This window comes from Mauremys mutica, chromosome 8, assembly GCF_020497125.1.
Source record: "Mauremys mutica isolate MM-2020 ecotype Southern chromosome 8, ASM2049712v1, whole genome shotgun sequence".
Lineage (NCBI taxonomy): Eukaryota > Metazoa > Chordata > Testudines > Geoemydidae > Mauremys > Mauremys mutica.
In genome coordinates, this window is record NC_059079.1 from 39,689,822 (window position 1) to 39,701,972 (window position 12,151).

Here is a 12,151-nt window from a genome sequence, read left to right on the forward strand (position 1 = left end):
ATCTGGCAATATATCACCCATGGTACTTATTTTAAATAATTTCTGCAACAAAAATTAAGATGTGACCCATTCCTTAAAGCCTGTGATGTAAAGTTAATTGTCTGCTGAGTTCTGCAGACTGAGTGAAAAATCTCAACTGAATCTGCCAGAATAGTCTGCAGATGTTTCTTATTTCAGACAATAACAAAAAGTTGTACAATAGTTATTTAGAGACATAAATACACAGTATGTGATGTAATTCCAGTGTAGAAATGCCAGAAAACATGGGGTGTATGGAGGAGTTATCATTTACTAGTCTTGGTGGACTGCAATTTCCTCGCAGTCTTATTTAAAACAAAAAAAATTAAAAAAATACTACTTAACTTGTTAGGATGAATGGAAATTCACATCTATATTGGTATTATTGTTTAAGTGGTCAGACTGAAAAATCAGCAAGACAGTAGTGAATATGATTCACAACAATGGCTTAAAACCTTTTAACAGAAAATTGAGATTCTGAATAGCACAGCAAAATCCATTAAAGTTATAGGGGTCAAATATGTGGTGCACAGGAGTTATACAAAGGGAATGTAACAGCAGCCAGACTGGCCATTACATCCACAGTTTGTGGCTTTTCCTTGGTAAGGATTTTTTTTATGCCTGTTAATAACTAGTCTAGCTGGGCAATGCTGAGGAGCAAGTCAATTTTGCACCTACTGATAGCAGCAGGTTTCAGATATTTTGATACCTATACATTCCTTATGTATGTAGGCTCACTAGTACACTCAATAACTGATTGATTGATGTGAATGACAGAGCTTCCTTACTGTTTTACAATCTGTGTTGATGAAAACAAAACAGCATGTGAAGACTCAGAATGGAGGTTATTTGTATTTTCGTAATGCTGGTATGGTTACTTACAACTGGGCCAGGTGGGCCTTGTGGGCCTTCTCCTCCTTTCAGACCAGCTGGACCCTGAAACAGCAGAGAAGCATGTTGTTCCATTTGAAAAATTAAACAGTTTTTTATTTTGCAACATATTTAATATGAAGGATTCAAAAATCAAGAATTCACTGCTGAATAAATTACCACCAATGAATGGATAGCCATTGGAATTTAACCCTCAGGGGTGCCCATTTGGTATTTTCATATTGCATTCATTTTCCAAGCACAGTGGAAAACTTCCTGTAACAGCTTAATTCATTGTTCTCCAGCATACTATATAAACACTGTCCCCACAGTTATCTATGCTAGTGTTTAAACTGTACCTGAGCTCCTGGAAGGCCTCTTTCTCCTGGGAAACCACGAAGACCCGGTGGTCCGTCTTTTCCAGAGATACCTTGAGGGCCTGGGTCACCCTGTGAAAATGCAGAGGTTTCAAAAACCGCAAATGTTAGTTACTAATTAGTAAGGCTACAATTTTAGTCACAAAGGTGGCAGAAGTCACAGAATCCGTGACTTCCAGCAACCTCCATGACTTCAGCCTATGGTGGTTAGGAGCTGCGGGGTAACCCTGCCACCTCTGGCAGCCTCTGGCACTCCAAGCCACCACAGGTGGCGGGTGGTGGGGCCCCATGGAGTTGTGGGTGGTAGGAGACTCCGCTGCTCCCGTCTGCTGCAGGCAGTGGGGAACCCCGCAGCTCATGGCCTATTTGGGCTGGGGGGAACCCTGAGCTCCTGATGATGTGGGCCGCTAGAGCATTCAGCGGTGGAGGTACCCCACAGCTCTTGGCTGCCATGAGCGGTGGGGGCACCCTACAGCTCCTGGCCTTTGTGGCTGGTGGAGGGACCCTGGAGCTGGGGGTGGCAGGGATTCCCCACAGCCCCCAGCTGGTAGAGACACCAGAGGGCCCTGGAGCTCCTACCCACCATGCAGCACCCCGCTGCAAGCGGTGTGGGGACCCGCAGATCCCCATTTTGTCACAGATATTTTTAGTAAAAGTCAGGGACAGGTCACGGCTTTCATTAATTTTTCTTTATTGCCAATGACCTGTCTGTGACTTTTACTAAAAATATCGGTTACCAAATTTTAGCCTTACTAATTAGCGCATGTATAATGAAACAACAGACTCTGGTTATAATCAGTGACCCCCCCAAAAGGACCATCCATTCATCCATCTCTCCATTCAGCTATTCAAGTACTTTATGGCCCTCTTTACCATAGTATGTGAGCACAACAGTATTGCAACAAATTGTAAACAATAATATATATTAGTTATGGCAGTGTTTCCCAAACGTGGGACACCGCTTGTGTAGGGAAAGCCCCTGGCGGGCCGGGCCGGGCTGGGCCGGGCTGAGCCGGTTTGTTTACCTGCGGAATCCGCAGGTCCAGCTGATCACGGCTCCCACTGGCCACAGTTCGCTGCTCCAGGCCAATGGGAGCTGCAGGAAGCAGTGGCCAGTACGTCCCTCAGCCTGCACCATTTCCTGCAGCTCCCATTGGCCTGGAGCAGCGAACTGCAGCCAGTGGGAGCCGCAATCGGCTGGACCTGCGGACGCGGCAGGTAAACAAATTGGCCCGGCCCGCCGGGGCTTTCCCTACACAAGCAGCATCCCAAGTTTGGGAAACACTGAGTTATGGTATATAAACAAACAGTTATTAATATTATCATAGTTTCTTTAAAGAAACATTCATGGAGGAAGTTACTCTCTAATCTACAATGAATAATTGAATAAAATCATATACTATTTTCTTGATCAATGTAAATATTTTTTCTAACTCTTTTTCCCTCTTTCACCAAAAGAGTAACTGAAATTCTATAATGTGGCCAGTGCCACACAGAGACATGTCCCTGAGTTCCAGTACAGAGCTCCAACTTGACCTGAGCAAACAGGTTGTCTATGTACAATCTTCCACACTAAAAGGGAGGTTCCATGCAAACTGCTGGTCTTAAACAAATTAATGGCTATCCTTGTTCCCACTGAAATTAATAGCAAAATGATCAGGTTGGAAGTGAGACCCTTATGCCTTTGGCAAGTTGCTGAAGAGACCTTCCTTGGGGAAAAATGTGTTTGTGCCTATTTTATTCCATACTTTCTACAGTTATGAGAAGTATCTGATTTTAAACAATTATCCCATCTATCTCCATGTGACACCTTCCTTCCAAAAGCCATGACATACCTTAGCACCTTCTTTTCCTGCAGCGCCTGGGAGGCCTTGTTCACCTGGTGGGCCTGGAGGACCAGGGTGACCTCTTTCACCAATTGGGCCAGTCTCACCAGTAGGACCCTAAGAACAGAAGTTAAACCTCAGTTCCCCTAACCAATTTAATTTTTGTTTGGTTGGCTTTTTGTGGGCAACCTGTTCCCCACTTTTTCTCAATCCTCCTCCTACCCTCAGTTGTTCCTAGGATCTGGGATGTCACCACAGTTGCCACTGGAAAATGTGCAATCCTCACCTTCACCTGCAGACATTTGTTTACAAAATAGTCTAATCCTTAAATAATAAAGCTCAAACCCTCTTCTGGCTGCAGATACATGTGTGAGTTTCCATAGGCTGCAATTATGGCCCTGCTTCCCAAGTGCTGAAGACCTGAACCCCACCGCATTTCTGATGCATTGGAGAGAGGACAAGAGGTCTCGTACCCTCTGCCTGCCATGGAGCACTGTTCTGTAGTATCGTCCTGGAAAAAATATGGAGAGGGGTGGCTAGGCAGATCCACTGAAACCTCCCATGGAGAGAATGGAAGGGCCCCAGAAAGGCAGATGCAGGGATCAAAGACTTCATCCACTGGCTTTTTTGCACTTGTATTTAAGTGGTGATGAGTTACAATACTGTATTCATGACAAGTGCTTTTGAGAAGAATGAAAGTTTGCCAGACATCATAACATAGGTGTTCGGTTGCCTGTTGGTGCTCAATTCCAAAGTATAATGAGAGAGAGAGAGAGAGAATCTCTGTGAATCAGTATTGATTCTAAGGTAAGGGTGAGAGCAGGCAGTAATAATAATTTTCAGAAGGGTTTTATAATTCTGATTTCTAAACATTGTAATTACCATTTTTAACTGATTCACAATGTTACTTTGGTGTACTAGATAATACAACATATGGCACAATTTATGCCCCAAGAAGTACATTTTCTGTTAGTACGGGTTGTGACGGTGGATGCTAACACTTAAGCAAGTGTGAAAAGATCCATATGGAAACCAAATGCAAGCAGTATCAGTCCTGAAAATAACAGTGGGCCCAGGAAATATTTGCCTATGACTGAATAGTTATCTTTGAAATTAAACAAAGGAGCAAAAATCACACTCAGTAAAACACATGCTGTTTTGATTAATTGAAGTGATGGAACAGAAGATAATTGTTGCATCAAACAGACTCAGATGTCACCTGTAATTAACTAGAGAGTACTACAAAAAGGTCTGTTTCTAAAAGATTTTGTTAAAGCTACATAAATTGTATCTCTAATGGAACTTTCTGCCCTCCCCTCTTTGTGTTTTTCTAAAAAGAATCCCTAAACCCAGTTTAGAAAGTAAAACCATTTTCTACAGAAATGTTGTGTCTTGGCAGTATATGCTGTGACGTGTTAATACTAGTTCTGGTTCTGGTCAATGAGTAAATGGGGAATATATTATTCAGCAAATGTCACTAGTGGTGGTTATAAGATATATTCAACAATATCTCTACCTATTAGACCAGTCAATTACTGTGGAGGACAGGAAAAAATGCTATTTTTTTAAATGATTAATAAAGTTAAACCTCTGTAATCCCCTGGGTGAATTTAATATTCTTTCTGGAAAATCTCTCTTAAGTCGGGCCTTGGGTTTCTCTTTTACAGGGGCTCTGCAGTACATGGATAATGGATCTCCTGAACCATCATAGATTTGCCTGTGGTAAGAGATACTTAAACTTTTCTTAAGTGATCCAGCCCCTCTCCAGTTAGTATGCTTTGTTTTTCAGATTGGCAGTGCCTGTGTTCTATTAACTTTGTCTCCAATTTTGCCTTTGCTAACCTCTTGTATGGCTATTGGTAAATAGGATAGGTGGTAAGGGAAAGGGTTAGTGTCATGAAGAGCACTTAAAGGAAGTAACTATATAAGTATAATCAAATAAGATCATGAAGTAAACCTCACCCAAATCCTATAAAATAATCAAAATGCTTCAATCTAAAATAATACAACACAATATGTTATTTGCTCTTTCTAAAAAGAGTTCAAAGTAAGAGGCCCTATTCTGCATTCTGAACTCTTGGAGAACACCTACTTTGCACTCATTGAAATGAGTACAGGTGATGAAATACAGTGGAGGCCCAATGTCTTTGCTTTGTGTGGAGTTTGATTCTTGCTTAAACACATTTTGCTAAATTTGCTGTAAGTAATTGGGTCCTGCAGGAGTTAACATGTCCATCAGTGTATATTATATACTCACAAACAATAGCTTTTTACATTAGCCATAAAACAATCTTTAAACAGTGTTATCATATAGTTAGATATAACATTTAAAATGCTCTACCTGGGGTCCAACAACACCACCAGGGCCTGGGGGTCCAGTTTTGCCTTGAAAACCCTGTGGAATGAAATATATAATACATAGTTATACATGGCAAGGTATAGATGAGCCAAATTCAAATCTGTGTTGAAGAGGTGAGAGAGAAGCTCCATGTTAGGGGTTCATCTTCAAGAATACATACAGAGATATCTATTATTCCTGTGTATACCTAAATGTGAAATTTTCAAACCTCTGTCCTTTCCAATAATTCTCAGCTGTGCTTCTACAGAGCAATCATAAGAAATGCCAGTCATTTTTACAATTATCTCTCAGTAAAATTTATTAGGTGATTCTGAATGCATGAGTGATATTGCTGAAACTCAGCTAAAAATACACATAGACACATATATTATGAACTCATAGCCAAGACAGACAAATGACTATGTAAAGAAAGGCACTGATGGGAGATTAAGGAGTATGGGGGAAGATGATGTGGAAGGAACATAAAATCGAATGAAACACAGATCTGGAGAAGATGTGATTTTTTTTCCCTATAGCAGTGTTTCCCAAACTTGGGATGCTGCTTGTGTAGGGAAAGCCCCTGGCGGGCCGGGCTGGTTTGTTTACCTGCCGCGTCCACAGGTCCAGCCTATAGCAGCTCCTACTGGCCACGGTTCGCTGCTCCAGGCCAATGGGGATTGCGGGAAGCGAAGGCCAGTACATCCCTCGGCCCGCACCACTTCCCGCAGCTCCCATTGGCTTGGAGCAGCGAACTGTGGCCGGTGGGAGCCGCAATCAGCTGGACCTGTGGACGCAGCAAGTAAACAAACTGGCCTGGCCCGCCAGGGGCTTTCCCTACACAAGCGGCGTCCCAAGTTTGGGAACCACTGTCCTATAGAGATGAGACAGGAGGGCTGCATAGGGAAAAAGGGAAATAGTGGGAATTCGAAATGATGAAGAAAATGGAACGGAGAGTATAAGGCGAATGTCATTGGGACAGTCTTCCAGAAGACTGGCAAAATCGGTGGTTTCTAGTAAGCAGCTATAGACCTCAGTTCAAAGCTAGTCAGCAAATCTCTGGAATCCCCAATTTAGAGTACGGCTGGTCCAAGGGCTCAGTTGTGCCTTTACAAAGTAATTCAGCATTGGAGGAGGTGTAGACTGGCACAGCCTCAGCAGAATGAACTCACTGCTGTACCATATGGAGTCCAGCATACCACCTTTTCCCACCAGTATATATCTGCATCCTTCATCCCTGTGATGTTCAATCCACACCAGCCTTGAAAGGATTAAGGTGGCTCAGATAGGGCCAATTAACCTTATAGGCAGCACCTGGGGGAGAGTCAGGCTGGATATATAAATTACTAATTGCTGAGAAAGCCCAGCTAGAAAAGAAGCTGGATGAGGTATAAAGCCAGAGAGTTTGCAGCAGAAAAGGGCCATGGGAAGAGAGTCTGGAGTTGCTCTCTGGGTACAGAGAAGTGGATAGGAGGAAAGCCAGGGGTATCAAAAGCCCTGGGATCATATCCCTGAAGGAAGGGATTAAATTTCAGGGAAGAAAGCCTGTGGAAGGCAGAGTAGGAAGAAATCCAGAGAAAGAGCACTGGGGGTTGAGACTGCAGACTTTGGCTGCTGATGATAGGGTCCCCTGGGCTGGAACCCAGAGTAGCAGGTGGCCCCGGGTTCCCCTACCAGTCACTGGGAAAGTGGAACAGACCAGGATTTACAGAACATTACTGGAGACAGCACACGGGTAGATTGCCTGGTGGGACTTGGCTACTCCAGAAGGGAAAGACGTTATAGTGACATAGCTAGAGGGCTGAGTGGTGAAGAGAGAGAACCCTGAGTCCTAGAGAGCAGGAGGGGCCATGGGGCAAGCAAGCAACAGAAGGGAGTGCTAGACCAAATGCGCTGATCCCCAGACCGAGCTCTGAGGAGGCGCTACAGTGGTGACTGAACCCTGTTACAACCTATCTTCCTTTATCTCCACTGCCTGCCTACGTAAAGGCCAGGTACAATCTGACCTCACATTAGTTATGGGCTTTGCGCCATATTCAGCATTCCTTACGCTGGTAAAATTATCACTGAAGTCAACAGGCGTTTTCTCTGTGTCAGGAGACAGAAAGGAGTGCTGAATTGGTCCCATATTCAGTGAAAATGCCTTGAGAACATCTACTGATTCTACCTCTGCAGAAGACAGATGTGTTTGAGCATATTTGGTAATTCTATTCTTTAATCCTGTGCTATGACTAAATCCGCTCTTGCAGTCTGGTCTGAGAACAAAAAAGTAAAGGAGGCTTGCGAAAGATGTAATGGGCATCAAAGGAGATCATAGTAACAGAGAATACTCATTCGGTATGGTCTTGATAACTGATATGTGCATTCATCCCAATCTCATGACAATAAAGCCCTTATACTATCCCATCATGTGTGCATATAAGCAAGGAGAGCATACTCTCATAATATTCTTGTGGCAGTTCATATGAAGGATGCTCTATAAATCTGAGTGCACTGTAACAAATAAGAAGGAAATTCTGGTTCAGTAAGTAAGCTTTTTGTATTTTCCACATTTGTGGAGGTGAATGAAGAGCTCTGCAGCAATGTCTGCTTAAGCAGCTGATGCATCCTGATTAGTGAAATGATAAATCAATGGTACTTGGAGCTAAAGAAGTAATTGTAAATAATTTAGATCAAAATAATATTTTTTCATTAAAATAGGCCATTTTATTTCTTTAGATTTCAGGGGGATTGTATTTCATAATGCAACATGCATAGAGTCCTTCTCCAATGTACAACATGTTTATAGAGATATCCTTCCAGTAAGGAAACCCAAACAATTCTTGTTTTGTTATATGGTTTTGTGTGTATTTTTGTCTCAATCACTCTTCTATTTTTCTCAATTGTTAGCTTTCAAGTTTCCTAGTGGGCTGGCACTAATACTTTTTCTGCCTTCTTACATGGCTCTCACTCTCAGTGAGAGTGGCAAATATTATGTTGTTCCTCACATGTCTTCTTCAAAGCTGATAACAGAGTATTATGTTGCCTCACTATCTATTGTATACTTATGATCAGTTTGATGTTATTTAATGGAGAACAACCAGAAATAATCTCACTCTTACCACATGGAGAATAAATTAAGCTGTCTGACATCTGATGCCACTGAGTTTAATGGATTTTTGCTTTCTATAAACAAAGTTAGGTACCAATAAAAAATTGCCTCTCACTTTTTCCTGCAATTTTCGGTATAAAGCAAGGGAACTAACTATTAACTGACACTTTTTTTAAAGATCACAGTGAACTAAGCAGGTGTGCAACAGCCCGAAACAGTAAAACCAATGTACTTACAGTCTCACCCCGCTGTCCTGGGTGCCCCGGCAAGCCATCTTTCCCAGGTGGCCCCTGAAATTGAAAGCAAAATAAGTCAGAGGTTTCTCAGTCATCTCTAGCTCTGAAAAGAGTATACAATTAGCCCTAATAAGCTCTACAATCTTTTCAGACTTTCAGGCCAGCCTTCAGAAAAGCTTTACTGCTTTGATAGCAACTTGATACAATTTTAATATTTTATTTTTCTGCTGATTCCTTAATTCATGTAAAACTGTCTGGATGGTGATTTTATGTGTGTATATGTGCATGCATGTTCAAAATGGATGTCTAACATTTCAAAATTCAAAGTCCCTACTTTCTATCCTCTAGTATTCTGTACTTCATTCCCGAGTTAATGAAAACCGTTTTAAAGATAAGCTTCTGGTGAGTTGTGGCTATGGCACTGTTTAACATAGGGCAGCATCAGAAAGATTGCAAAATGAGTAAGCTAAATAAATTGTGATGAAAAAAAATCACAGACCTGATTCTGCCACCCTGACTCTCACTGAGCACAGACAGACTCCAAGGGCAGCACCATTGGTCTAGACTGTGCTCCCAAGATCCAGGCACAAAGGGCATGAATTTTCTCTTCCTGCACAGACTTTGGGGCATCATTAGCACCCCTCCTTCTCCTGGACCAGAGATGGGTTATGCATTTGGGGAGAAGAAGCCCAGTGGGCCTGCAAAAATAAACTAGGAAAGCTTATAAAAATAATCTAGGACTAAGACTGTTACTGCTACCTTCCTGACAAAACTCCTTCCACAGTTAGGGACCTGAGAGTAGCCACAGCCATGCAGCCGTGGGAGTCCTTTGGAGCCATAGTGCCAAGATTCTGTGGGGTGCGGGGTGGGAAAGGTTGGTATGGGAGTATGTGACCTCTGTGTGGGTAATCTCCTCCTCCTGAGGATCCTCTTGGATCAATGTCTCTCATTCCAGCAATAAGAAAATAGAAGTGGAACTCTACTTGACCTTCTCTGCCTCTCCCATGGGTTTTACCCATGTGGCTTATTCATTACAGTAGGATTATTCACAGGGAAAGGTACTACAGAACAGAAGTATGAGACCATGGCAAATTAGGTCCTACATTTTTGAAAGGCTATAAACTAATCCTGGTCAATCAGGAATACATGACTAAACCAAAATTGTATCCAGTTTGTGCAATGTACTCCATTTAGTAATGGTCTGCCAGTAACAGACCATATCGTTTTATATTAATTTGAGATTTTTAAGGCAGAAGAGAAAAGGGAGGAAGAGAGACCTCTAGTGGTGGCCAGTCATCTCTGTGGATGGAGGAAAGAAATCAACAGACACATCAATTTCACTCTGCACCCATCCTCTTAATATGCACAGCATACTAAGGTTTATCAGGATTACTCTGTATAGTGAATATCACATGTATTACTCTGTATAGTGAATATCTCTAAAGCATGTTATTCAGACAAAGAAAAAGTCTGATGCTACACTGACAACCAAGTACAACAGTAATATAGGAAATGCTCTACACTGAAACCAGTGTCCTATATATTAACCAGATTGCAGGATTATGATTCTGTTTCCCCATTATACTACTTTTCAACCTTTTTTTTTCTTCTTGTTCTATTATCAGTACTGCACACTTTATATTTTGTTCTTTAAAATTGCTGAAAAAATTCAGGTTTCAGAGTAGCAGCCGTGTTAGTCTGTATCTGCAAAAAAAAACAAAAAACAGGAGTACTTGTGGCACCTTAAAGACTAACAAATTTAAGCTCATGCTTAAATAAATTTGTTAGTCTTTAAGGTGCCACAAGTACTCCTGGTTTGTTTGTTTTTTAAATTCAGTCCCCATTTTTACATTGGGCCTTTATGGGCACCCGATAAAAATGCCATTAGGATTGTTAACCAGCTAATTCCAATAGAATACTCTGGCATACCTATCATTCTAAACCAAAGATTCTTTTGATCTCAGAATATCAAAGCCTTTCCACAGATTTTTGGCTGTATGCTTAGATAAGTTATTCAAAATAAATTCCATCAGGATCTGGAACAGAAAGTAATAGGGAGAGAGAAACTGTGTGTAAACTCAGTGTACGTATCTTTAGGATGAGCTTTGAGGAGCTAATTATGGGAAGTGGTTTCATGTAAATGAGTTTTCTCCACTTCACAACAGTCCAGTTCATTTGTCTTGTGTGCATGCACTCGAATAGAGATATTTTTTAAACCTTCCATCAAATGAGATATAAGCTAAATCTGTTGCAAAAGTCTTGGATCACTAACATTTCAAGGTAAAATGCAGCTACCTAGCCAAGGTTCTCGTTACTTTTTATACAAATAAATAAAATGTAAGAAGGACTTAAATTACAGGCCACAACAGCTCCAGAATGAGCTATGTGTCAGAAATCTGCATTTTTAAACAATATATGTCTGAGGTGGATGGATTTACATGACAGATTTCAATGGCTAAAAATATTCTTACTGATTAATCAATTTATACTGTGACATACTCTAAATATGTATTTATATATAACAGTATAGAAAGCCTCTAAATAGTTATATGGTAATCCTTAGTGTGCCACATTTCTCATACATGATAGCCAAGATATCTTTTCTTCCTTTCCTTTTAAAATAACCTACTTTTAAAAGAATATTTACATCAGCAAAAGAGAGGGAACTTAGTCCTCCCCGCAGTGAATATCATAGGGACTGCAACGTTTACAAAGAGAACAGTCTCAGCCTTGACTTTGAATATCTGACTTCTTTGGTTTTATGTAACAGGCTTTATGGTACAGAAGCTTAGGGGAGGTTTTCCTGCTTGTAGTCCTCATGCATTGAGGGACAGACTTGATTAATTATAATACAGCCCAACACCTCAGCTGCAAGCTGTAACACACTTGTTCATACATTGACTTCAGAAATTTTTTCTGCCAAATTTGCATAATTATTACATATACTTAAAAGATACTTACAGGAGGTCCTTTTGGTCCAGGGAATCCAACAGGTCCTTGAGGCCCTTGTGGTCCCTAATGTGAAGATAAGCAAAAGGGTGAACTATATTCCAGATGCTGTAATGTTGAATTGAAGAGTTTGCTTCAGTTATGTAACACAAACTCCATGGATAACAGCTGGACAGGTGGATAACGTGAGCTTCTTATTGCATGTGAATACTGTTAGCAGTTCAAAGTCCCACTAGAATACCTGTGTGGAACATACAAAATTAGGGGCCACTAATTAATAAGAAACACTGATTATTTTTCCATGAAGTTCAGTTCCAATAAGAGATGTGCAATCATTCTTAACCTAACTGCACTGCAGCCTTCTGTTACTCATATTGGCCAGTTCTCGCACTCAGCTAGGTATTGTCAAAATCTGTAGATACTGTCAAAATTATTCCTGCTGAATGGGA

At 41.3% G+C, this 12,151-nt stretch overlaps 1 protein-coding gene across 2 annotated transcripts in view; it reads right to left on the bottom strand.

Moving 5' to 3' along the window:
• The window catches only part of COL11A1 (collagen type XI alpha 1 chain), a 184,482-nt gene that overhangs the window by 95,259 nt on the left and 77,072 nt on the right, over window positions 1-12,151 (bottom strand). For both annotated transcript variants that reach the window (XM_045028544.1, XM_045028545.1), the window contains 6 exons: window positions 11,715-11,768; window positions 8,754-8,807; window positions 5,433-5,486; window positions 3,101-3,208; window positions 1,248-1,337; window positions 901-954 (listed from right to left, as the gene is read on the bottom strand). In XM_045028544.1, coding sequence (XP_044884479.1) covers window positions 901-954; window positions 1,248-1,337; window positions 3,101-3,208; window positions 5,433-5,486; window positions 8,754-8,807; window positions 11,715-11,768 — 414 coding nt within the window. The remainder of the gene's footprint in view (window positions 1-900; window positions 955-1,247; window positions 1,338-3,100; window positions 3,209-5,432; window positions 5,487-8,753; window positions 8,808-11,714; window positions 11,769-12,151) is intronic.